At 41.7% G+C, this 26,848-nt stretch overlaps 1 protein-coding gene across 1 annotated transcript; it reads right to left on the bottom strand.

Moving 5' to 3' along the window:
* Positions 1-14,745: 14,745 nt before the first annotated feature.
* On the bottom strand, positions 14,746-26,390 carry LOC143942086 (uncharacterized). The gene is made up of 4 exons (XM_077463388.1): positions 26,067-26,390; positions 22,587-22,889; positions 18,227-18,344; positions 14,746-15,157 (listed from the first exon to the last, which is right to left on the bottom strand). Exons 1-4 carry the CDS (start codon positions 26,293-26,295, stop codon positions 15,151-15,153), a joined length of 657 nt encoding a protein of 218 aa, XP_077319514.1. The 5' UTR covers positions 26,296-26,390; the 3' UTR covers positions 14,746-15,150.
* Between the last annotated feature and the right edge of the window lie 458 nt (positions 26,391-26,848).

Raw genomic sequence — 26,848 nt, 5'->3', positions numbered from 1 at the left:
CTGCGCATGCGCAGTAGAATTATAGGTGTTATCATTTTTTCCCCTATAAGGGGCTTTTTGTACACAGAGTGTGTTTGTCTCTGTCTAGTATCACAAATATTTTTAGTATTACAAAAAAATTTAGTATCACAAAAGTATTTTGAATATTGCTTGGTACTCTTGAATTTTTGGTGGTTTTCATATGTGGTTTTGGGTGCTTCAGGGTCTAATTAATTAATTATCCCTTTGGGATTTTGATTGACTACGTTGGTGAATAATTGAACGTGTCCATCTCTTTTGGGGTTATCCACTGTAGGGTAATCAATATAAATGGTTTATAGTGGCACGTGGTTGAATCTAGGATAACAAGAAAAAATCTGTTGGACACAAACACAAAAATTGGGACATTATAGCAAACACATATTTGGTTTGCACAGAGTCTGTAGGGAAGATAAAAGGTAATATAGGGTTTGAGGTAGCGCCAATAGCCCACAACTATTATTCAATTTTTAAACATAACCTGGTTAGCAGATTGTGTTCTTAGGGAGGCAGCAACCTCATAGCGATTAATTTAAATAGGTCCAACTTTCACATATGCATTTTGTATATTGTTATATTTCATAAGAACTGAAATTAATAATACATTATTAACAGAGCCTGGGGGAGGCACAAGCATTCACATATATCGCTGTTTGACTGTGACCTACTCCATAAGCGCGGCCGTCCTTGTACAATTGTCTCTTTTAAAGAATGCATATGAAAATGAATTGTCAGAAAGAACGAAAACCCGAAAGAAAAAAAATCCGAAAGGACAAAAATACAAAAATTCAAAAGAACGAAAAAACGATTCAACCTTATGAGTTTAACAAATTGATTAAATTTTGATAATTTGTTTTTGTATTTTTGTTCTTTCGCAGAATATAAAGAAATAATATAATTGATGAATGCAAACATATTCGTATTTCTTTTGGATATATTCAGATTCATTCTATTTTTGGATGGGCAGTGTTAGTGTGTTATTTCTGGCCAATGAGCTTGTACCTTATTCCCACGTGGGCTTTTCTGTGTCAGACTGCATTCCTGCTGGAGTCCAGAGAGAGTCTGGTGGGCCAGTGGCATTGTTTTGTTGGATTTAGGAGTGTCTTGTGACACAGAGAGTGAGAAATAAATATATCTCCAAATCCAAACTAACGAAAGTTATGAAAGATTAGGAATACAACCACCAATACCTGAATGAACCAAAGGTCCGAGCCCCAAGTAACAATTGCGAAGTAACACTTCTTGTAGCTGCTGACTTTTTTTTTTTTTTTTACGGCGAAACTCAACTTTCAGTATCAGCAGAAGGGCACAGCTATCAAACCAGCCTACATTGCCCTACTGATAGACATTTTCAGTTTGTAATGGACATTGACACATTGTGCAGACCTTATTTCCGGAGCCATGAATAGAATTACACCGTTAATATCATAAGGTGTGAAAATGAGAATTAGTCATTAGGAAAGTTTTTCTGTGCAGCTGAAAATATTTTCATATTCAATAGTGTAAAAATAATTGCACAAAGACCCTAACTGCTAAACTAGAAGGACTATAATGGTAACAGTTGGGTAAAAAAAAGTATCAAAGATATTTATTATACAGAATAAAATTATTGAAAAAACATGAAATTTTACATATGTACCACAAACACGACATCGAAAAAATGAACACAAATATGTTCTTCTTAGTGTTGATTATCACCAACCCAACATCCGTGGGGGATATAAGACTTGATATTACTCTGATGCAGGTTTCGCGCAGCATAGCCCGCTTCTTCGGGAAATGTAAAATGCTGTCATAGACTCAAATGAGCAATATAAATGTCAGTCAAGATCACATCTTATTTCTCAGTATAGTGGCCTAGTGATCTATTGCCACATACCTTGAAGTTCTGTATAAAAAAGGATATATAAATGGAGTCAAAAGATATTATATGTGGTCTTCACACAGCCGCTACCTCCTGATCAGATGGGACAGTCCACACACAATTGTAAAGGAACTAGGCTCCTATATGAACATTGCATGAGTATCTGGAATGATATATGATATAGGTAATCAAATCGTCTATAGAGTATATCATCGTATTGCCAAATACATTGTATGATTAAGCCAAAGGATATCATAATGTGGGGTCCCTTATAGTTACAAACTGCACCCCTACTCCCCAATTCAGAAATAAATATCCAATAATGTAAATTCTACTGCCAGAAACTACTGGCAGCACAGAAAGGGAACAACCACAATCCTTAACAGGCTTTTACAAAGAGAATAACAAAGCCCCAAAAGGGAATAAATTATAGGCATCATCCACTTTAACCACTTCAGCCCCGGAAGGTTTTACCGCATTCCTGACCAAAGCACTTTTTACAATTTGGCACTGCCCTGCTTTAACTGGTAATTGCACGATCATGCAATACTGTACCCAAATTTAATTTGTGTAATTTTTTTATCACAAATAGAGCTTTCTTGTGGTGGTATTTGATCACCTCTGCAGTTTATATTTTTTGCAATATAAATGAAAAAAAGACTGTAAAATTAGAAAAAAAATTATATTTTCTACTTTTTGCTATAAAAAAATACAATAAACTAAATTTTGCGAAAGAAAAAAACCTAGTGCTCAAGGCACTGTGTGACCCCTCTGGATTTTTAGAAGGCAGACCAGGTATAGCGTAAATTTTTTTATTTAATAATCACAATTGATAAAATTACAATGTCCAAAAAATTGGCATGTAGAAATATAATGTTAATAACAAGTATGCTCAATACAAAAACATAGGCATGAAACTTAGCTGCCCTAGAACCGAAGGTAGGCTAGCAAGAATGCATGCTGGAAAATTATGCCAACACCGTCCGAAACATGTTAGGCATCATTTTCCAGCATGCATTCCCCAAGTAGGACTATGACACTGCAGTGCTTCTATAGGTTATCGATGTTACTGTGCATTGAGGGCTAGTAAGGGAACATAAGGCTATGCTTGGTCGTACTATTAGTCTTTTGTTGGGGATGAGTAGCGTCCAACTCTAGGTCATCTCGCTACTCCAGCTCTTTCCTGGAAGTAAGTCAATGTAGGAAAGGGGGGGTAGGGGAAGAAAGAATATAAGGAAGAATAGAATAGAAGGGTGGGTGTGGAGGGGGGGAGTTGAGGGAGGTGTTCTTCCAGGGGAGGCACAGACCACCCAGGGGCTGTGTGGGGAGGGGGTGGGAAAAGGCACCAGCTACCCTCTCCAGGTGCCGAGTACTACATACAATCTACAGGGTCTATTGCTCTCCGGGTCCATGTCGCCAGAGGGGCATAAACCCCGGAGTACTAAAGTCAAGAGCTTTCTTGTGACAGTGTTTGTGACAGTCGTTGTGACTTCCGATATTCATAGTTTCATAGTTTCATAGTTAGTAAGGTTGAATAAAGACACCAGTCCATCCAGTTCAACCTGAGTGAGTGTCTACAATTGTCCCTATCCCTGTACATTGCACACTCACATCAGTCTCTACCCTCAAGGAGCCCACTATCCTAGGTCCCAATTCCTATACTAGGGCCAATTTTGGACAGAAGCCCATTAACCTACCTGCATGTCTTTGGATTGTGGGAGGAAACTGGAGCACCCGGAGGAAACCCACGCAGGCACAGGGAGAACAAGCAAACTCCAGGCAGGTAGTGTCGTGGTTGGGATTTGAACCAGCGACCCTTCGTACTGCTAGGTGAGAGTGCTAACCACTACACCACTGTGCTGCCCAAAGCCAGGGGGCCCATGTAGTGGAAAAGTGCGTCATTCTGTCTTGTGAGACGTGGATCAGCTCCTCTAACGCTGCTTTGCCATTGATTCAGAGTGAAACTCCTTCATAGAAGGGGGTAATTTGGACTTCCAATGGACCGGTAAGCATAGCCTAGTGGCATTTATCATATGCATGGCCACTGATTTGTAGTATCTTTTATGGGAAATTTTTGAGAGGTGTAAGAGGTATTGTGCTGGTGTGAACTCCAGGGGGAGTGAGCTTATCTCGGTTGTTACTGCATGGACCCTTCTCCAATATGGCTAGATCATTGGGCATGTCCACCATATATGGAGAAGGGTATGTAGGTCTTGCTTACATCTCCAACATTGGTCCGAGACCATAGGGATAAACTTGTGGAGAACTTAAGGCATTCTATACCATTTCATTTTAATCTTATACCCATTTTCCTGTGTGTGTACGTTGAGGGAGCCCTTGATATACAGATGAATTTGGTCCCAACTGGTGTCCTCTACCTCCCTATCTAGTTCATTTTCCCAATAAGCCTGTTCCGAGTGCAGGGAGGCATAGGATTCCCCAAACATTGTGGGCTAGAGCACAGAAATCAAGTGACTCTGGAGGGGGGGGGGGCAGTATATAGTGATTCTAGGGCCATTGGGGTTTTACCAAAGTTGTCCCTGTTCGCAGGGGCTGTCAATATTTTTTTTTAATTGGATATAGGCCCAGAAGGGGAATGACTTGGTGTTCGAGATTGCTGCAAGGTCTCGCTGCCTGAGGAATCTACCACTCCGAAAGAAGTGTTGATGACAATTTTTTTGACATTGTAATTTTATCAATTGTGATTATTAAATAAACATTTTTACTCTATACCTGGTCTGCCTTCTAAAAATCCAGAGGGGTCACACCGTGCCTTGAGCACTAGTTTTTTTTCTTTCGTATGACATATTGGATTAGACCGACCAGGTTTACTGCACACTCTGCCAATCATTGTTTATTAATAAACTCAATTTTAGTCATACATTTAGGCCAAAAAACATTCAGCCACATATATCGGGTATAAAAGAATTCAATACGCATATATTTATTGGTTTGTGCAAAGGTTAGAGTGTCTACAAACTAGGGTACATTTTCTGGAATTTACACAGCTTGTGGAGCAAGTCACTCTGAATGTCATACTGACTGGCTTTATTCTATGTAGGCAGTGTCCAGCAAAGTGATATCTAGCCCAAGGGTGGACTGACAATTCATGGGGCTCCTGGGCAATAGGAGATTATGGGGCCCCCAGGCAATCAGAGGTTATGGGGCCACACAGTATACAATCACACAGTATACACATACATGTACACAGTATACACAGACATATTTCTATTGGCTGAGAAGGTACTGGAGAGGTGGGTCAGCTATAATATCAGGATTTTTTGACCAAAAGTAAGGTAAGGGACATTTCAGAGACAGATGTAGAAAAAACACAGATTTTTACATACTGTCCCTGATTTTACTGAGGCAGGCAACCTTGATGGGCCCCCTAGTGGCCTGGGGCCCTCGGGCAGTACCCGAGTGGCCGAATGGTCAGTCCGCCCCTGATCTAGCCCAACATTTGCTTGCTTCCTTCCAGCCAAATGTCACTCTCCTGAGACCCAGATGGTGGGAAGCAGTAGTGTTTCTTGGGTTATTAATATTGCTCCCAATGGCCACCAGTAAAAAGGGGGCACGTTGACCAGCAAGAGGTTTCACTGATCATCAAGGGGGAAAACTGACCAACAAGGGAGCACACTGACCAGCAAAGGGGAAAGTTGACCAGCAATGGGAACACTAAATACCAAAAGGGCTTAAAGACAAGCAAGGCTGTGAATTGACCACAGGGAAAATAATGACCAGTAAGGGGCACACTGACCACCAAAGGGACATAAAGCCTGGAGTGATGAAGCAGTGGCATTTCAGTGCACATTCCAAAGACAGGTAAGTATAATTATTTTTCTTTTACAGGCTTGTTGATGTGTAGAAGTGAATCGGTGACCCGCCTTCTCTCCCAGGCTTCTTATGATCTTGTGGTGGCCCTGTCACTATAAGGATGTCAACACTACTGGAGTCATGTACAGGCCTGACAAAGTTCTACTTAAGATGAAGGTTGTGCATGTCCAACCTCATACCTAGTCTTAAGCCCTTGTACACGCGGTCAGAGATTCCGTCGATATGTGTCCGATCGGACTGATATTCCGACTGTGGGTGGTCTTCATCGGACTGTTTCCGTCGGAGTATCCGACGGACCAAGTTTTCTAATTCCTACACCAAAGCTATTGGCTACTAGCGTGAACGTAGTCCCGTTTTACGAAATAACGTCATCACGTCGGATTTTCCGACAACTTTGTCCGACCGTGTGTATGCAACAGTTTCGGACAAAATCCATCGAAAATCCGATGGACAAAATCCGACAGATTTGATTGTCGAAATCTCCGACCGTGTGTACAAGGGCTAACACTTAGGAAAATCGAACAATGTTCGACATGTTCAGCCAATGGTGGGGGGGGGGGGGGGGGGCTCTGTGTGACCTCATAGCTAGCTAGGGAATAGAACACATTAATAAAATTGAAATTGATACTTTAAACCCTGATGCAAGAAATTACAGCTGCATTTATTAAAAATGACATGCAGTACCCAAATATTACCACAAGGTGGCATCCACATGGTTATTTATCAGAACACACTCCTCAGCACAGTTAGCTAGAATCGGGGGTCTTAGCCCCTGTACACACAGTCGGAGATTTCCACAACCAAATCCGACGGATTTTGTCCGACGGATTGTGTCCGAAACTGTTGCATACACACGGTCGGACAAAGTTGTCGAAAAATCCGATCTTTCAGAACGTAATGAGGTAATTTCGTTACGATGGGACTACATTCAGGCTAGTAGCCAAAAGCTTTGATGTAGGAATTTGATCTGAGAATGCGTGGCACTTGGTCCGATCAAAATTCTCTACACATAATCGGATTTCGGCCCAGTTGGTCGGGAAATATTTCCAACATGTTTGAAAATTGGGTTGGACGGAGATTCGGACGGAATCAGTCCTATGCATACCACACACAGACGGATTATCTGACGACACGGTCCGATAAGACACATTCCGACAGATTCTCCGACCGTGTGTACAAGGCATAAAAATTGCCTGATATCTTCATAAAGAGGACCTGTCGCCTGACCAATGCTATCACATAGGGGGGATTGTTAGTCCCTTGTGATAGCAATAAACTTAAATGGAAAAAAAAGGGTTAGAAAACAAAATTATTAAAAAATGAAAATAAAAATAATGTAAAAACATAAAACCAATTAAATAATTTTGGGTAGTCATTTTTTGCCATTTAATGGAGTTTTAAGGCCTGATGCATTTGGTATCTGTTTAACCACTTGCAAACCAGGCACTTAACCCCCTTCCTGCCCAGGCCATTTTTCAGCTCTCAGCGTTGTCGCACTTTGAATGACAATTGCGTGGTCATGCTACACTGTACCCAAACACATTTTTTATCATTCTCTTCACACAAATGGAGCTTTCTTTTGTTGGTATTTAATCACTGCTGGGTTTTTTATTTTTTACAAAAAAAAGACCAAAATTGTTGAAAAAAAAAAGACCAAATATTTTGAAAAAAAATATTTTTTTTTTTACTTTTTTTCTGTTAGTACATTTTGTAACTAAGCTATTTTTTTCCTTCACTGATGAGGCGGCACCGACGGGCACTGATAGGCTGAAGTGGTGGGCATTGATGAGGTGGCACTTATGGGCACTGATGAGGTGGAACTGATGAGGAGGCACTAACATGCTGCACTTATGGGCACTGATGAGCACTGATAGGCACTGTTACGTGGCACTGATGGGCACTAATAGGCGGCACTGGTGGGCACTTATGGGAACTTATAGGCGGCACTGGTGGCCACTGATGGGTGGCACTGATGGCCAACACTGATGGGCATTGATCAACAGAAGTGATGGGCAGCACTGATAGGCAGCACTGATAGGCAGCACTGACTGCCAGCACTGACTGACATCACTAATGGGCATTGATTGTTATTACTTGTGGGCACTGATTGCTGGCATTGGTGGGCACTGTATGGTGACACTGTTTTACTATACTGTAATCAGGGCACTGATAATCAGTGCCCTGATTACATCCCTGGATGTCCCCCTGTGTGGAGATGCCGCTGATCGGCTCTCCTCTCCTCACACTCTTTCAGTATTCTGGAAGGTTTAAGTAATGTTATGGCTAACAAGTCCAAAAAAAAAAAAAAATGTTCCAGAGGAGAAATCTTGAATGAGAATATTCAGTGTTCTACATGTAATACCCAAATATAACTACAAGGTGGGAAAAACTACTACCAATCAGGATGTAAAGGTTACATTAGAATTCTGCTTTCTAGTTGTAGCACCTAAATATCACCACAAGGTGGCAGAAAAAAATTACGTATCAAAATGTAATAGTAAATTATAATTATGTTTCATAACTAGAGGATCTGCATATAAGAACAACGAGGAGGAGGAATCAGAATGAGGAAGAGAAGAAATTAGAATGAGGAGGAAGAGAAGGCAGAAGGTTATCAGACCAGAAAATAGAATACAACACATAGTGGCTATGTTTAGGTACAACATATATGAAACTAAACATTCTTAATGTTACATGCTGAAAAATGATAATTTTCTTCAGCTTGCGGAGATATTTGGGTGCTATAAATATGTAACTGTATATAGTGTTACATTCTGATAACTGTTTATTTTTTGCCACCTTGTGGTGACATTTGGGTACTACAAGTATGGAACTGAATATAGTGTTACATGCTGATAACTGTTTTTTTTTGCCACCTTATGGTGACATTTTGGTACTAAAAGTATTAAACTGTATTATTTGTTGTATGCTGATAAATAATAATTTTCTGCCTCCTTGTGGTGATATTTGGGTACTGCACATATGAAACTGAATATACAGTAATGCAGGGGTCAAGTCCTGGGGAAAAAAGAGTGGGAACTCCCACCCAAGATCCACTCCCCCACCAAAAAAAAAAAAAAAAAAAAATGATACGCTCATATGCACGAACGCTTCAAAAGTGGTATTTTTCATCCAATTTTCGTATTGTGTGTATGAAGCTTAACTATTAGTACATAAAGAAAAAGTCCTCAATAAACATAAATACGGTAATTCTCTGAATAATCAGCATTCATTCAATTGTGCTTCCATATAAATGTGAACATCACCTTCTGATCTTTATTGGGGAATGTTATTTTGTATATAGAGTGCTTATGTGGTGAGTTTACACTTTTCATTGAAAAGAGTTTGGATAACACAGGGTAAAACAGAAAGGTCATAAATTAACTGCACATTATCTGGACAGAATGTTTGGGGAGATAGTGATGTGTTCCTGCTTAGGAGATGTATGTTAGCTTGGGGGGGGGGGGCTGCAAACTCTGCAGGGGCTCCAACACAGACTCACTGCTATTACAACCCTTCACATGTTTCCACATAAACTTCCCTCCTGGCATTAAACTTTGCCAGGTATTGTGCTCAGCTTACCACCCCTAACTGCTGTTCCTCCCTCGGCTCACCTCTCTCCCTGCATGTCCTGTGAGCAGAATAGCTGTGCTCCTCCTCTGGGTTCTCTCATCATATGGCACTGAAGATAGAGGAGGGGGGGATTTAGCGGGACACACAGAGCAAGTATGCAGGAGACTGGGGGGGGGGGGGGGGGGGTGAGGAGACAGAAAATCAGGAGGGGCCGGCGGGGAGAAGCACATCACAAGAGGTCTGACTAAATACAATCTCTTAGCAGCAGGGACCTGATCTACCCATCAGCTAGCTCTGATTGACAGGTAGATTGATGAGGAAGCTGTCATGGGGCCCCCTACTGGCAATCCATGAATGGTCGGTCCACCCTTGGTGTGCGGCACTTAATATTGCGAGCTGTGTCGGTGGCTGATGGTGTAGCACCTGCCACACAGCTTGCATACTTCAAAGTCTTGCAGGACGCGGCTGCTAATGGGAACTGAGTTCCTGTTGTGGAAAAAGTACAGGAACTCAGTTTCCATGCGTTCCTGCAGGACTTGAGCCCTGCAGTAATGTTACATTCTGATAACTGATTTTTTTTGCACCCTTGTGGTGACATTTGGGTACTACACGTATTAAACTGTATATAACTGTAAACTGTATACTCTTATTGGTACATGCTGAAAAATGACAATTTTCTGCCACCTTGTGGTGACATTTGGGTACTACTCGTATTGTATTGAATATTCTGTTAGTGATCATTTTGTGGTAACATTTGGGTACTACAAGTATGGAACCTAATGCAATGTTACATTCTGATAACTGATTATTTTCTGCAATCTTGTGGCGATGTTTGGTTACTAAAAGTATGGAAATGTATATTCCTAGTTAGTGTTACATGCTAAGTGATAATTTTCGGCCACCTTATGGTAACATTTGGGAACTACAAGCATGGAACTGAATAGTCCTAATAGTGGAGGCCCACCCTAAAAACAAATTTAACATTAAAAGACTGATTAAATTTTTTTTTTTAATTTGACTTTTTTTTTCCTTACCCGAAATGGCTGTTGCTAGGCAGTCTTCCTAATATGCCTCTTCCTATTCCGCGGTGCTCCTCACTCTTGTCCTTGTCCCTGCATTGCCTCCTGGGAAATAGGGCATGCTCTCTTCTGGGACCTGTGTGACAGCCGCCCATTCACAAAGCGCTGCGCGATTCATGCATGTGCAGTAGGAAATGGGCAGTGAAGCCGCAAGGTTCCACTGCCTGTTTCACTTCGCTAGAATGGTGGCGCTGGCACCCGATCCAGGCCGACATCGCAGGCTCCCTGGACAGGTAAGTGACCTTATTAAAAGTCAGCAGCTACAGTGTAAAAAAAACAAAAAAAAAAAACAAAAAAAAAACGGCCGGACCTCCCCTTTAATGATTAATTCTGATAGCTGACACCTTGTGGTGACATTTGGGGTACTACAAGTTTAGAACTATATATTGATGTTACATGCTGATATTTGAGTACTGCCTGTATGGAACTGAATATACGGTAATGCTACATTCTGATAACTGATTATTTTCTGCCACCTTGTGGTGTCATTTGGGTACTACAAGTATGGAACTACATAGTCTTATTTAATGAAAAAATCTCATTCTCACTCCTCCAAAGTTCTTATTTTATCAGTAGAACCTTATTTATTGCTTCAGAAATTCAGGTTGCATCCCATCCACTAATTATAGTACAGCGGAACTGTCTCTGCAGGCTTATTTATTGCATTTTAGAATACCCCAGTGGTCTTTTCTCTACATTTCATTCATTCTTTATTTATTTTACTTTATTTGCATACATGTGATTATTTGTATGTTTTAATGTATTAATCAGTTTACACCAAACTTATTTCATAAATTGATGAAATTAAATATATTTTTTAATATCTATCAATATATCAACCGGTGGGTCAAGGTCCTGAAGGATATCTTAGTGCCAAAGTTTCACATTTGAGTAGTCGGTGGGTATGTTGTCGAATTCCTCAACTGAATTAACAAAGAAGTCATATGTGTCTCTGGGGTTCCCCATCATTTGTTTTTCTTTTACTTCCTGAAATCAAAATAGTGACTTATTATAACACGTCCATATAAATGAAGGACAAAAAAAAAGTCAAATCATGGATTCATCTCTCCCTAGGCCCTCACTCTCCCAAGGCCTCTTCTGTGGTCCTAAGACAGGCAATTCTGATACAGTTCAATTTTCAAAAGGTGTTGCTCACTGTGTGTATTTAGAACTGAAAGATGTACAGTATTGTGTCTACATTGGAATCTGTTATCAAATTATAAATGTTAGGAAACAACTCAAGTATGTGTAATGTGATAGAGCTAAAGGTCAGATATGAGCCTGTATGACTTGTGTGGCAAAATTGATATTGTTCTAATTGGGGGAACCTTAATTCTTCACTTATCCGTTCTTTCACTATGTCACTTTACTACCCCCCCCAAAAGGTGGGTTGCGGTAACATAAATTAGTGTGAAGATTCCACACTCCTATTAGCAGAACGTAAGATAAACTGTGAAATAGCCGCAGCATCAACTGTTATCTAGGGCACATCCCCTGGTGTGTTTTGTGTCTATGTTACTGCAACCCTGGGTGTGTACTTTGGATGCTGGTTCCCTAATTGTGTGGATCACTGGAGTGGTATTGCCAACGCTTGGAGCGATGCTCCAAGTCCTTCTAAAAAGTTGGGGTAGGTCAAAGGTGAGGTTCACTGGTTGTCCCCAACTTCCATTCTTCTTTAAATTTTTTAATTTCATGTGACAGTCACCATGCAGTTGAGTTGCAAGGTAGGTTGAGATTGTGCGGGTATGTAGATATAGATGTGTCTATGTGTATAATATCAGTTAAACGCCTAAGACTTTGCTTGTCTTGGACCACTGGTAGCTGCTCACTAGTTTATCCAATACTAAAGTATAAGCTTTGGGGTTAACTTATAGTGTGTGTGTGTGTGTGTGCGTGTGCGCGCGCGTGTATATATATATATATATATATATATATATATATATATATAGATATAGTTTGGTCATACTGTATAAAGCATTTTTAGTCAGCAGGTGGTCCCTGGGCTCCTTTTTTACATGTTTGCATATTATCCTTATCTACCATTTTCAGTACTCGATAGCACAAGCACCAAAGCTTATATAATAAAATGAGCTAACGCATTCCCTTATCTCTGTCACTCCCTCGTATTTTCTTTATATGGTTCAATCAAAGAAAGGTAGCCTAAAGGTAAACAAGTTTTGCCACACCTTCTCTTTGGAAAACCACAATGCTCTGTGAAACTTGAGCCATGGTAAGTGCTTTATTCATGTCAGGGCTGGGCTCAGCCCTTCCTTCTCTGAGAGCTGACTGCTCAGCTGTCAGCTAATTGCCAGCTCTCATCTCTCTCCATAGTTAATCAGCTGTTGATGATCCTGCTCGTCAGTCCTGCCTACTTAAGCCATCCAGCCCAGAGGATCTCTGCCTTTGCCTTGGTCAACATCACAGAGATGCTCTACTGCATTCCTGTTAAAAGATTTGCTTGGCTGACATCCCTAATGGCTCCAGATCCTGCTTGCTGTTTTACTGCGCTCATCTCCGGCTCCCTTATGTTTGGCTTGTCTGACTATCTGTTCCAGTTCCTGAACTCTGGCTATGTTTTGACTATGTTTGCTCTATTTGCTTTTATTATTAAACAAGTGGGATTTAACTGTACTTCTGTCTCGGCCTGATTTCATGGTTTCTGACAATACAATGTTTATTTGCGAAACAAAATGTGTAGAAACCATAAAATAATATATGTTCATCATCTAAAAACAAAACAATTACAGTATTACTTTATAGGGACAGACCCTGCTAAGGAAAACATTTGATACTAACCTGCCCCCCCCCCCCCATTCCTTAGGTCTCTCTCTTCTCTTGCAAATTTACAGTCTCAGGCAGAATATTTGCATTCAATACACTTCTGGCTGAGTCGGATGTCTCAGTCCCCCCGCTGCACTCTGTGGTTTGATCCATTGATCTTTATGTCACAAGTGTATTCTCTAGTAGAGCTGCACGATTAATTGTTAAGAATCGAGATTATGCTTCTTTCCTCCTCGCTATCTTAACAAATAATTTCCCTGATTCTATGCTGAGTTCCCTGCTCAAGCCGACAGCTGTCAAAAAAAAAAAAAAAAAGACTGTCTGATAAGTTTCACATTTGCTGAGCTAACTATAAACATTGTAACATTTTGTTCTTTAGATCAAAGGAATGAACTTTGGTCTGTAAATGAAGGAAGTTTACTCACTTAAAGACTAAACTTTTTTCTGACACTTGTTGTTTTCAAGTTAAAATCAGATTTTTTTTGCTAGAAAATAACTTAGAATCTCCAAACATTATATATATTTTTATCAGAGACCCTAGAGAATAAAATGGTGGTTGTTGCAATATTTTATGTCACATTGTATTTGCGCAGTGGTCTTTTAAAGCAATTTTTGGGGAAAAAAATACACTTTAACAAATAAAAAAAAAAAAAACGAAATAGTAAAGTATAGCCCAATTTCTTTGTATAATGTGAAAGATGATGTTACACCACAAGAGTGGTGATCTTTATTCTAAGCAAAAAAATAGTGATTCTCATTTTTCCCATACGTGTGCAGCTCTATTCTCTAGTGATGAAGGGGCCAGTGGATAAAACAACAGTTTGTGTAGTAAAAACAAGACAGGCATCCAAAACTTCCCAAAGTGCCAGATGTGACGGTTCTGCTGGTGGCTGCAGCTTTCCAAGAAAGTTATGATCCAATGATCAGGTAGAAGGACAGGTAAATACGTCTTCTTTTACAGGGTCTGTTTTATTTATTTTTTAAGCATTAAAGGAGTCACATTACAGTGTTCCTAATATGCCTCTTCCTATTCCGCGGTGCTCCTCACTCTCGTCCTTGTCCCTGCATTGCCTCCTGGGAAATAGGGCATGCTCTCTTCTGGGACCTGTGTGACAGCCGCCCATTCACAAAGCGACGCGTGATTCATGCATGTGCAGTAGGAAATGGGCAGTGAAGCCGCAAGGTTCCACTGCCTGTTTCACTTCGCTAGAATGGTGGCGCTGGCACCCGATCCAGGCCGACATCGCAGGCTCCCTGGACAGGTAAGTGACCTTATTAAAAGTCAGCAGCTACAGTGTTTGTAGCCGCTGACTTTAAAAAAAACAAAAAAAAAACGGCCGGACCTCCTCTTTAATGATTCATTCTGATAACTGACACCTTGTGGTGAGCTAGCTTAGAACTATATATTGATGTTACATGCTGATATTTGGGTTCTGCCTGTATGGAACTGAATATACGGTAATGCTACATTCTGATAACTGATTATTTTCTGCCACCTTGTGGTGTCATTTGGGTACTACAAGTATGGAACTACATAGTCTTATTTAATGAACAAATCTCATTCTCACTCCTCCAAAGTTCTTATTTTATCAGTAGAACCTTATTTATTGCTTCAGAAATTCAGGTTGCATCCCATCCACTAATTATAGTACAGCGGAACTGTCTCTGCAGGCTTATTTATTGCATTTTAGAATACCCCAGTGGTCTTTTCTCTACATTTCATTCATTCTTTATTTATTTTACTTTATTTGCATACATGTGATTATTTGTATGTTTTAATGTATTAATCAGTTTACACCAAACTTATTTCATAAATTGATGAAATTAAATATATTTTTGTAATATCTATCAATATATCAACCGGTGGGTCAAGATCCTGAAGGATATCTTAGTGCCAAAGTTTCACATTTGAGTAGTCGGTGGGTATGTTGTCGAATTCCTCAACTGAATTAACAGAGAAGTCATATGTGTCTCTGGGGTTCCCCATCATTTGTTTTTCTTTTACTTCCTGAAATCAAAATAGTGACTTATTATAACACGTCCATATAAATGAAGGACAAAAAAAAAGTCAAATCATGGATTCATCTCTCCCTAGGCCCTCACTCTCCCAAGGCCTCTTCTGTGGTCCTAAGACAGGCAATTCTGATACAGTTCAATTTTCAAAAGGTGTTGCTCACTGTGTGTATTTAGAACTGAAAGATGTACAGTATTGTGTCTACATTGGAATCTGTTATCAAATTATAAATGTTAGGAAACAACTCAAGTATGTGTAATGTGATAGAGCTAAAGGTCAGATATGAGCCTGTATGACTTGTGAGGCCAAATTGATATTGTTCTAATTGGGGGAACCTTAATTCTTCACTTATCCGTTCTTTCACTATGTCACTTTACTACCCCCCCCAAAAGGTGGGTTGCGGTAACATAAATTAGTGTGAAGATTCCACAATCCTATTAGCAGAACGTAAGATAAACCATGAAATAGCCTCAGCATCAACTGTTATCTAGGGCACATCCCCTGGTGTGTTTTGTGTCTATGTTACTGCAACCCTGGGTGTGTACTTTGGATGCTGGTTCGCTAATAGTGTGGATCACTGGAGTGGTATTGCCAACACTTGGAGCGATGCTCCAAGTCCTTCTAAAAAGTTGGGGTAGGTCAAAGGTGAGGTTCACTGGTTGTCCCCAACTTCCATTCTTCTTTAAATTTTTTAATTTCATGTGACAGTCACCATGCAGTTGAGTTGCAAGGTAGGTTGAGATTGTGCGGGTATGTAGATATAGATGTGTCTATGTGTATAATATCAGTTAAACGCCTAAGACTTTGCTTGTCTTGGATCACTGGTAGTTGCTCACTAGTTTATCCAATACTAAAGTATAAGCTTTGGGGTTAACTTATAGTGTGTGTGCGTGTGCGCGCGCGTGTATATATATATATATATATAGATATAGTTTGGTCATACTGTATAAAGCATTTTTAGTCAGCAGGTGGTGCCCTCCCTGGGCTCCTTTTTTACATGTTTGCATATTATCCTTATCTACCGTTTTCAGTACTCAATAGCACAAGCACCAAAGCTTATATAATAAAATGAGCTAACGCATTGCCTTATCTCTGTCACTCCCTCGTATTTTCTTTATATGGTTCAATCAAAGAAAGGTAGCCTAAAGGTAAACAAGTTTTGCCCCACCTTCTCTTTGGAAGCCCACAATGCTCTGTGAAACTTGAGCCATGGTAAGTGCTTTATTCATGTCAGGGCTGGGCTCAGCCCTTCCTTCTCTGAGAGCTGACTGCTCAGCTGTCAGCTAATTGCCAGCTCTCATCTCTCTCCATAGTTACTCAGCTGTTGATGATCCTGCTCGTCAGTCCTGCCTACTTAAGCCATCCAGCCCAGAGGATCTCTGCCTTTGCCTTGGTCAACATCACAGAGATGCTCTACTGCATTCCTGTTAAAAGATTTGCTTGGCTGACATCCCTAATGGCTCCAGATCCTGCTTGCTGTTTTACTGCGCTCATCTCCGGCTCCCTTATGTTTGGCTTGTCCGACTATCTGTTCCAATTCCTGAACTCTGGCTATGTTTTGACTATGTTTGCTCTATTTACTTTTATTATTAAACAAGTGGGATTTAACTGTATTTCTGTCTCGGCCTGATTTCATGGTTTCTGACAATACAATGTTTATTTACGAAACAAAATGTATATAAATCATAAAATAATATATGTTCATCATCTAAAAACACACATAAAAATGTAAACTTAAGTTTACCAAAAACAATTACAGTTTTACTTTATAGGGACAGACCCTGCTAAGGAAAACATTTGATACTAACCTGCCCCCCCCCCCCCCCCCCCCCATTCCTTAGGTCTCTCTCTTCTCTTGCAAATTTACAGTCTCAGGCAGAATATTTGCATTCAATACACTTCTGGCTGAGTCGGATGTCTGCATCCCCCCGCTGCACTTTGATCCATTGATCTTTATGTCACGAGTGTATTCTCTAGTAGAGCTGCACGATTAATTGTTAAGAATCGAGATTATGCTTCTTTCCCCCTCGCTATCTTAACAAATAATTTCCCTGATTCTATGCTGAGTTCTCTGCTCAAGCCGACAGCTGTCAAAAAAAAAAAAAAGACTGTCTGATAAGTTTCACATTTGCTGAGCTAACTATAAACATTGTAACATTTTGTTCTTTAGATCAAAGGAATGAACTTTGGTCTGTAAATGAAGGAAGTTAAAGACTAAACCTTTTTCTGACACTTGTTGTTTTCAAGTTAAAATCTGATTTTTTTTTGCTAGAAAATAACTTAGAACCTCCAAACATTATATATATTTTTATCAGAGACCCTAGAGAATAAAATGGTGGTTGTTAAATATTTTTATGTCACATTGTATTTGCACAGTGGTCTTTTAAAGTAATTTTTGGGGAAAAAAATACACTTAAATTAAATAAAAAAAAAACAAAAACGAAATAGTAAAATATAGCCCAATTTCTTTGTATAATGTGAAAGATGATGTTACACCGCAAGAGTGGTGATCTTTATTCTAAGCAAAAAAATAGTGATTCTCATTTTTCCCATACGTGTGCAGCTCTATTCTCTAGTGATGAAGGGGCCAGTGGATAAAACAACAGTTTGTGTAGTAAAAACAAGACAGGCATCCAAAACTTCCCAAAGTGTCAGATGTGACGGTTCTGCTGGTGGCTGCAGCTTTCCAAGAAAGTTATGATCCAATGATCAGGTAGAAGGACAGGTAAATACGTCTTCTTTTACAGGGTCTGTTTTATTTATTTTTTAAGCAGTAAAGGGGTCACTTAGGCCTGGTTCACACCTATGCATTTTTTAGCGTGTTTTCAGTTTTGCAGAAACACACTACAGTCCATTTAACATGGTTTCCTATGGATGTAGTTCACATTTGTGCATTTTATGGAAAGGGCCAGGGGCTTTTTTCTGGATTTTGGTTCCACAGACTTCAATTTATTAAAAATGTGTATTGAAATATGCAAACTGCACCTGCAATATGCAAAGTGCAACCTTCATAGGTGTGAATCGGGCCTTAAGGAAACTGAGGATAGCAGTGGTGTATATTACCTCTTTATATACACTGAGGAGAGGTGAATAGTAAGGAAAAAAATCAACAGAACGATGGAACTTGCGACATATCTTAGATATGAAGGACAATTAGAGAAGAACTTTCCATGGACCGTAGCTGAAAGACAGATGTAGAGATAATATTAGACAAATCAGTAACTACAAACATTACAAATAAACAGATTATGCTTAAAGCGGGAGTTCCGCGTTTTTTATTTTTATTTTTTTAAGTCAGCAGCTACAAATACTGCAGCTGCTGACTTTTAAAATATGGACACTTACCCGCCCAGCGCGCCCGCGATGTCGGCACCCACAGCCGATCTCTCAGTCGGCTCTCAGGTGCTGCCGCCGCCATCTTCGGTATGGGAATCAGGAAAAAAATTTGAAAAATATATAAAAAGTAAAATTTGAAAAATATATACATAAATCTATTTTTCAGAAATAAAAAACTGATAATTGGCATGTGCGTATGTATTCACCCCCTTTGTTATGAAACCCATAAAAAGCTCTGGTGCAACCAATTACTTTCAGAAGTCACATAATTAGTGAAATGATGTCCCCCTGTGTGCAATCTAAGTGTCACATGATCTGTCATTACAAATACACAACTTTTTGAAAGGCCCCAGAGGCTGCAACACCTAAGCAAGAGGCACCACTAACCAAACACTGCCATGAAGACCAAGGAACTCTCCAAACAAGTAAGGGACAATGTTGTTGAGAAGTACAAGTCAGGGTTAGGTTATAAAAAAATATCCAAATCTTTGATGATCCCTAGGAGCACCATCACATCTATCATAACCAAATGGAAAGAACATGGTACAACAGCAAACCTGCCAAGAGACGGCCGACACACCAAAACTCACGGACCGGGCAAGTAGGGCATTAATCAGAGAGGCAGCACAGAGACCTAAGGTAACCCTGGAGGAGCTGCAGAGTTCCACAGCAGAGACTGGAGTATCTGTACATAGGACGACAATAAGCCGTACGCTCCATAGAGTTGGGCTTTATGGCAGAGTGGCCAGAAGAAAGACATTACTTTCAGCAAAAAACAAAATGGTACGTTTTGAGTTTGTGAAAAGACATGTGGGGGACTCCCAAAATGTACGGAGGAAGGTGATCTGGTCTGATGAGACTAAAATTGAACTTTTTGGCCATCAAAGAAAACGCTATGCCTGGTGCAAACCCAACACATCACACCACCCAAAGAACATCATCCCCACTGTGAAACTTGGTGGTGGTAGCATCATGCTGTGGGGATGTTTTTTTAGCAGCCGGGACTGGGAAACTGGTCAGAGTTGAGGGAAAGATGGATGATGCTAAATACAGGGATATCCTTGAACAAAACCTGTACCACTCTGTGTGTGATTTGAGGCTAGGATGAAAGTTCACCTTCCAGCAGGACAATGACCCCAAACACACTGCTAAAGCAACACTTGAGTGGTTTAAAGGGAAACATGTAAATGTGTTGGAATGGCCTAGTCAACGCCCAGACCTCAATCCAATAGAAAATCTGTGGTCAGACTTAAAGATTGCTGTTCACAAGCGCAAACCATCCAACTTAAACGAGCTGGAACAGTATTTCAAGGAGGAATGGGCAAAAATCCCAGTGGTAAGATGTGGCAAGACTCATAGAGACTTATCCAAAGTGACTTGGAGCTGTGATAGCCGCAAAAGGTGGCTCTACAAAGTATTGACTTTAGGGGGTGAATAGTTTTGCACATTGACTTTTTCTGTTAGTTTGTCCTATTTGTAGTTTGCTTCACAATAAAAAGAAAAAACATCTTCAAAGTTGTGGAAATGTTCTGTAAATGAAATGATGGAAATCCTCAAACAATCCATGTTAATTCCAGGTTGTGAGGCAACAAAACAAGAAAAATGCCAAGGGGGGGGGGGGTGAACACTTTTGCAAGGCACTGTATTTGCTACTACCCTGTTTCCCCGAAAATAAGACCTAGTGTGATTGTCGGTGATGTCTGCAATATAAGCCCTACCCCCAAATAAGCCCTACCCTGTTTCCCCGAAAATAAGTCCTACCCTGTAAATAAGGCCTACAAGGACTTTAACTAGGGATTATTTGGGGGGTAGGGCTTATATTGCAGCCATCACCAACAATCACACTAGGTCTTATTTTCAGGGGAAACAGGGGTATATAGATTTTTTTTTCACTTGACTATACACTAAATTAGTGACTACATTGCTATCACGATTGTAGACTGGAAAGGCAAGCCAGAGACATTGGGCTAGGGGGTGCAGTGGCCATGGTAGCCCCGCCTGCCTTTGCATGAACAAGCTTTAATGCTATCATGATGGCTTTGCAAATTACACCGTGAGAGTTGCTCTTCTGGTGTAATTATCTGTGGTCACTATGAATCTTTTGCTAAGGTGGAATTCTGCAGTTGCAGTTCATAAATTAATGGTATGTGCAAGTCAAAGTATTGTCCATCTAGTTCAACCATTAAAAATAATAATAAATACATAGAAAGCACCATATACAGAACCCTGTACCCACATATGATCCAGAGAAAGGCAAAAAAAGAACCTTACACAGCATGCTTCAATTTGCTCCAGTGGGGAAAAAAAGTGTCCTCCTGATCCCCTAAAAGGCAATTAGATATTCCCTGGATCAACAATAAATACATTTAAAATAAAATCATCTCTTAATCCTTAGATAACCCTAATTAATGTCTAAGCCCTTGTACACACGGTCGGAGATTCCGTCGGAATGTGTCCTATCGGACCGTTTTGTCGGATATTCCGACTGTGTGTGGTCTCCATCGAACTGTTTCCGTCGGAATATCCGTTGGACCAGCCTCCCATGATGCTGCGTACACACGATCGGAATTATGGTCGGAAAAAGGTCTGATGGTTTTTCCGACAGAATTCCGACGGAATTCCGCTCAAGCTATCTTGCATACACACGGTCACACCAAATTCCGACCGCCAAGAACACGGTGGCATACAACACGTACGACGGGACTAGAAAAAGGAAGTTCAATACCCAGTAGCCAATAGATTCTGTCTCGTAGTTGAATCTGAGCATGTGTGAGTTTTGGCGTGTCGGAATTGCATACACACGATCGGAATTTCCGATAGAAAGTTTTTCCATCGGGAAAATTGAGAACATGCTCTAAAATTTTTGCTGGTGGGAATTCAGACAGCTATATTCCGATGGAGCATACACACGGTCGCATTTTCAGATGAATAGCTCTCATCGGTCTTTTGCTGGCCAAAATTCCGATCGTGTGTACGCGGCATAACACTTACGTGAGCCCCATCTGCAGAAGAAGAGCCTAGTCCCTCCAGCCAGGTCTATTCATAATAACAATTTGGCAAACTAATAATTGACTTGTGCACTTTGTAAATTTAGCTTTTATAGTAAGTAAACAACATTGAATCTGTTCCTACAAAGGCTGAAGATAACTGTAGGACAGTGAAACTTTTAAAGGCCTACATTTTTTTTTTTTCATTTAAAAATAACAAGAGCAGAAGCAACTCTATATGCATGGGTAAAGAAAGAGAGAGAGAGCGGCGCCACTCTGAGTGTAGTAAGTTAGTTAAAACCCCAGTTTTAATTATTTAAACTCACATTTGAGTGGAGTAAGACAAGCGTAGCACTTGTACCAAGTTTATCGATCAATCAACTTTGGTACAATCAGATTGCCCATACATGGTTTGAGTCTCGGCCAGTCCCTGCGAACTGACCAAGATTTGAACCGTCTATGGCAAGCTTAAAGAGGAAGTAAACCCTGATGGCTTTACTTCCTCCTTTTTTCCCTGCAAAGGTAAAGCATAATGGACTACTATGCATCGCATAGTAGCTCATTATGTGTCACTTACCTGACACAGGAGCCAGCGAAGTAGCCGCTGATCCCTGTAGTCCGCCGCATCCATGTTGCTTGTGGCGTCTCGCAGCTCCGACGAATCACAGCGGCGCAACCGCGATGACGTCACTCCCGCGCATGCGCACGGGAGTCGCGCCTCGCAGCTCCGCCGCTGTCATACGGCGAAGCCGCGATGACCTCACTCCCGCGCATGCGCACGGGAGTCGACAAATTTGGCAAATCCATTCTTGGATTTGCCGCATTTAGTGCGCATGCGCGCCGCTGTCTACGGCGCATGCGCCGTAGACAGCGGTGCCCATTTTCGGGCAAATATCTCCTAAACCATATAGGTTTAGGAGATATTGCTTGGACCTACAGGTAAGCCTTAATCTAGGCTTACCTATAGGTCCAAGTTGTTTGGAAGGGTTTACTTCCTCTTTAAGATAGTCAAGGGACTAAAGATACTGTCTAGAAATGCATTTCTCTCAATTCTCTTAAATTATATTGCTTATACTGAAAAAAACAAGGGCCCTTATTACCTATATGTGGTATTGTCCCATGGATCTGGACAGGAGAAGAGCTGAACCAGACTTCACAGGTCACATGGTCTCCATAATCCCAGGTGTCTCTGGAAAGGGAAAGGAGGTTCAGTAACATCCATGTACCATCATGGAGCTTCATAGAGGCTCTTCTGCCCATGTGATACGTTCCAGAGATGTTCCAGGTCACATGGCCTTTATCAAGAGACGTTCTCGCTATACAAGCCAGCTGGATAGTACTGTTAGGAGTAGGTTGCTGTGCAGTAATCAGGAGATAACCAATAGTGTTGGCATCGGAATTATCTGAAAATGTGAGATCATAAATATCCAGTTACTGAATGATCTGTTGAAACTATACATTTATTAGGTCATTTAAATGTTATAGTATGAACAGGGCAGGACTTACCATTGGGCTTGACTGGGCTCAAGCCCATGGGCCCCGCCCGATAGGGGGCCCCGCCAAGATACATAGCCGAGTGTACTCGGCTCAGCTCCGCCCACAGTCACACCCAGTCTTGACCTATGATGGACATAACACAGGGACTGGGCGCGACTGTGAGCTGAGCCGTGTACACTACTCTCGGCTCCTCTCGGGACTGCAAGAGGACCTGAGAGTCACTGAGAGGACCCAAGAGCCGACGAGAGGACCCGAGACCCGCCGAGATACGGCACCATTTTTAAACTTCAAGACTGCAATGACAAGGCTGCAAATTACAAGGTTACACTGACAAGGCTGAAAATGACACTGCCAGGCTGCAATGATGGGCATTTAAATGTAATTTTTTTTCCCTTAAAATGCCCTCCAAAACTTGGGGTGCGTGTTATACGCCGTTGCGAGTTATAAGCCGATAAATACGATAATGTATAGAAAGTAGGGCCTGAAAGTGACTCAAGCCCAGGGGCCCCCACCACCCTAAGTCCTGCCCTGAGTATGAATGTTATAAATGTAAAGTCCAACCAGTTAACACATTCTGTTTTGATTTGGATAGAGCAGGTAAGCAACAGCCTTGTGACTGCCTTTCGAGTCTATCAGATAGGCGAGCCAACTGAAGGGGTTTGCACAGAACCTGCTGTCATTGGAGCAGGGCCAGGACTAATGCTAGACTATTTTGTTCCCTAGGCAAGACCAGCTACTTGCACCCCCCCCCCCCCAACAAAAAAAAAAAGTAAACTCGTACATTTTTAAAAAAACTTAAAATGAAAATATGAAATATTAAATAATTTAATATGAAAATATTAAAACATCTAAACATGAAAACATGAAACTGCTAAATTTCTTTTAATTTGCAAAAATATGTGCCATAAGATGCCAAAGAGACAGCCCAATCCAACAAAAAAAGTCAATAAAAAAACAAACAAAAAACAGCCCAATCCAGCAAAGAAACATCCACATATAGTAAAGAGACATTCCCATACAGCAAAGAGACAGTCAAATCCAGCAAAGAGAAAACCCAAACTAAAGAGACAGCCCAGACCAGCAAAGAGATGTCCCCACAGAGCAAAGGGATAGCCATATCTAACAGTGTGTCAGGTGGAGGGCAGTGTGACAGGTGGGGAGCCAGTGTAACAGGTGTAAAATGTGGGGGGCAGTATGACCGGTGGGGTGCAGCGTGACAGGTGTGGGGGCAGTGTGGCAGGTGGAGGGGCAGTGTGACAGGTGGGGGGGCAGTGTAACAGGTGTAAAATGTGGGGGGGGGCAGTATGATAGGTGGAGGGCCAGTGTAACAGGTGTAACAGGTGGGAGGGCAGTGTGACAGGTGGGGGGCCAGTGTAACAGGTGTAAAATGTGGGGGGGGCAGTAAGACAGGTGGAGGGCCAGTGTAACAGGTGTAACAGGTGCGGGTGCAGTGTGATTGGCGGGGGGAAGTGTGACAGGTGGGGGGGTCAGTGTGACAGGTGGGGGGCAGTGTGACAGGTGGGGGGGAAGTGTGACAGGTGGGGGGCAGTGTGACAGGTGTAACATGTGGGGGGCAGTATGACAGGTGGAGGGCCAGTGTAACAGGTGTAAAATGTGGGGGGGGGGGCAGTATGACAGGTGGAGGGCCAGTGTAACAGGTGTAACAGGTGGGGGGGCAGTGTGACAGGTGGGGGGCCAGTGTAACAGATGTAACAGGTGGGGGGGCAGTGTGACAGGTGGGGGGCCAGTGTAACAGGTGTAAAATGTGGGGGGGCAGTATGACAGGTGGAGGGCCAGTGTAACAGGTGTAACAGGTGGGGGGGCAGTGTGACAGGTGGGGGGCCAGTGTAACAGGTGTAAAATGTGGGGGGGGGGCAGTATGACAGGTGGAGGGCCAGTGTAACAGGTGTACCAGGTGGGGGGGGCAGTGTGACAAGTGGTGGGCAGTGTGACAGAGTTCTATCACAGGAGAATACAATAAGCAGTCTGTTAGAGCAGCCAATTACTAAGTCGTGTGCTTGTTGTCCCATGGCCAATCGATAGCAGGGGTGGGCGCTCCGTGTGGTGGTGGGCAGGACCAATGCCTTTGTGTTGTGCTGTCCCGGGGCTCAGTGAGAGTAGAGGCAGGAGGGTGTGTGCAAAGATTGCAGTAACCTGTCAAGTCTGGGGGAGTAAGCGGGGCTGGGGGAGTAAGCGGGGTGGCTCCCCCCATTATAAGGAAGGGATTCCAACACTTCCCTCACTCCTCCCCATCAATAAACTTGGAAAAATGGCCCAGGAAGGGAAGTCAGACTGGTAATGGAGCAGAACACCCATGAATATGCTGCTCTGTGTGTGTGTGTGAGTGGAGCTGAGGAGGCTGGCAGTGGTCGTGTGCTGTGCACGCCCTCCACACCCCAGACTATGAATAAAGAGGCACTGGCAAGCTCCAGGCACCCCCTCCTCCTGACAGACTCTAGTGATCGAGGCTGCACCCTAGGTGGCAGTGCACCCTAGACAACTGCCTAGTTCGCCTAGTGGTAGTGCCGGACTTGCATCGGAGATTCACCTTCTCTGATGGTCCTGGTGACCATTGTCTCTGGGACAAAATGTGATGGAAAATGCAGACTGTTGGGGGTTGGCACCAAAACAGTTTGGAGAGATTTTCTCTCACTTTAAATTGTGCCATCAGGAGAGAAATCAATCCCTACACCATCAATAAATGAAAAAAAAAAAAACAAACATTTAGGATATAGTTACACTTTAAAGGATCAATGAACCCAAAATAAAATGTGTTGCATCAGCCATCGCCACTATCTGTCCATCAGAATTCCTGGCCTCCTATAGAACCTTTCTAGGTGTAATTGCTCCTGGTTTTGGACTTTTTTGTTAATTTAGAGCCTAGGAAGGAAAGAGTTGATAGTAAAATACAAAACTCCATATTTAAGCTCCTACCCTACTCTTCTATTAATCCTTCTCCTGCCTCCGACCCAAGCTTGTACAAAAAAATAGCTGAAAATAGACAAAGAATAGGATAGAGATATATGAATAGCCTTAGATGTCTTAGATAATATTACATTTTAATGAAACAGAGCACGGTTTACCTCCAGCGATTAACATTGTTCCATTAGCAAAGAACAATGCTCTTATATGAAAACATAAACAGTAATACATTCCGGAGTCCTCAGGCTGAATGTTGGATAATGTTATAGTATAGCCATTTGTGACCACTCTACAGGAATAGGTTTGTTCGCTCATAGTCGCACACGATGCCACTCTTGTCAGCATATTCCCATCTCTCCTTGTCTTCCGATACCAGAAAATTCTTCCCATGTCATTTAATACATTTGTATTATTAGAGATGCAGAAGATATCCGCAGTGTCACTGGCAGGTACAAAGATGATGTCCTGGGGCTGATATAGAAATATCCCAACAGCTGTAATAACAAAGTGAACCTTTGGTTTAATATACATTGCACACAATCATTCTTCTCCAATATCCTATAGAATAAAACCTCCCACATGTTCCTATTTTGTAGGTAAAAGTAATTTTCCAGGACAGTGAAAATGCAACACATATAAAACTATTTATTTTTGTTGATATTTAAATGGCATTCTTAAATGGTGTAGATCAGGGGTGTCAAACTCCAATTCATTGCAGGCTGCATTGGCATTATGGTTGCCCTCAAAGTGCCAGTTATAAGACTAGCTGTCCAGAGCGCCACACCCCCCACCATCAGATGTCAAGAGCGCCCCACCATCAGAAGTCAAGAGTCCCCTGCCCTCCCTTACATCACAGTGCACCCCCATTACCTTGTGCTGCTGCCGGGAAGAAGCTGGGGATGGAGCAGAGAAACAGAAATTGAAGGGTCTGGAAGATGACCAG

This window comes from Lithobates pipiens, unplaced genomic scaffold, assembly GCF_037356315.1.
Source record: "Lithobates pipiens isolate NorthernLeopardFrog02 unplaced genomic scaffold, aLitPip1_a1.2 Scaffold_30, whole genome shotgun sequence".
In the NCBI taxonomy this organism is placed as follows: domain Eukaryota; kingdom Metazoa; phylum Chordata; class Amphibia; order Anura; family Ranidae; genus Lithobates; species Lithobates pipiens.
The sequence above is the reverse complement of the archived record's forward strand: the minus strand, read 5'-3'. Positions and strand labels throughout refer to the sequence as shown.

Bases quoted from the DNA above. Each gene is read 5' to 3' on its own strand.
- LOC143942086 (XM_077463388.1), bottom strand. From the start codon at position 26,295: ATGGGAAGAATTTTCTGGTATCGGAAGACAAGGAGAGATGGGAATATG. The intron at 22,890-26,066 runs GTAAACCGTGCT...TCACATTTTCAG, and splicing joins AACAATGTTAATCGCTGGAG to ATAATTCCGATGCCAACACT. The intron at 18,345-22,586 runs GTAATAAGGGCC...TCTGTCTTTCAG, and splicing joins TGGGACAATACCACATATAG to CTACGGTCCATGGAAAGTTC.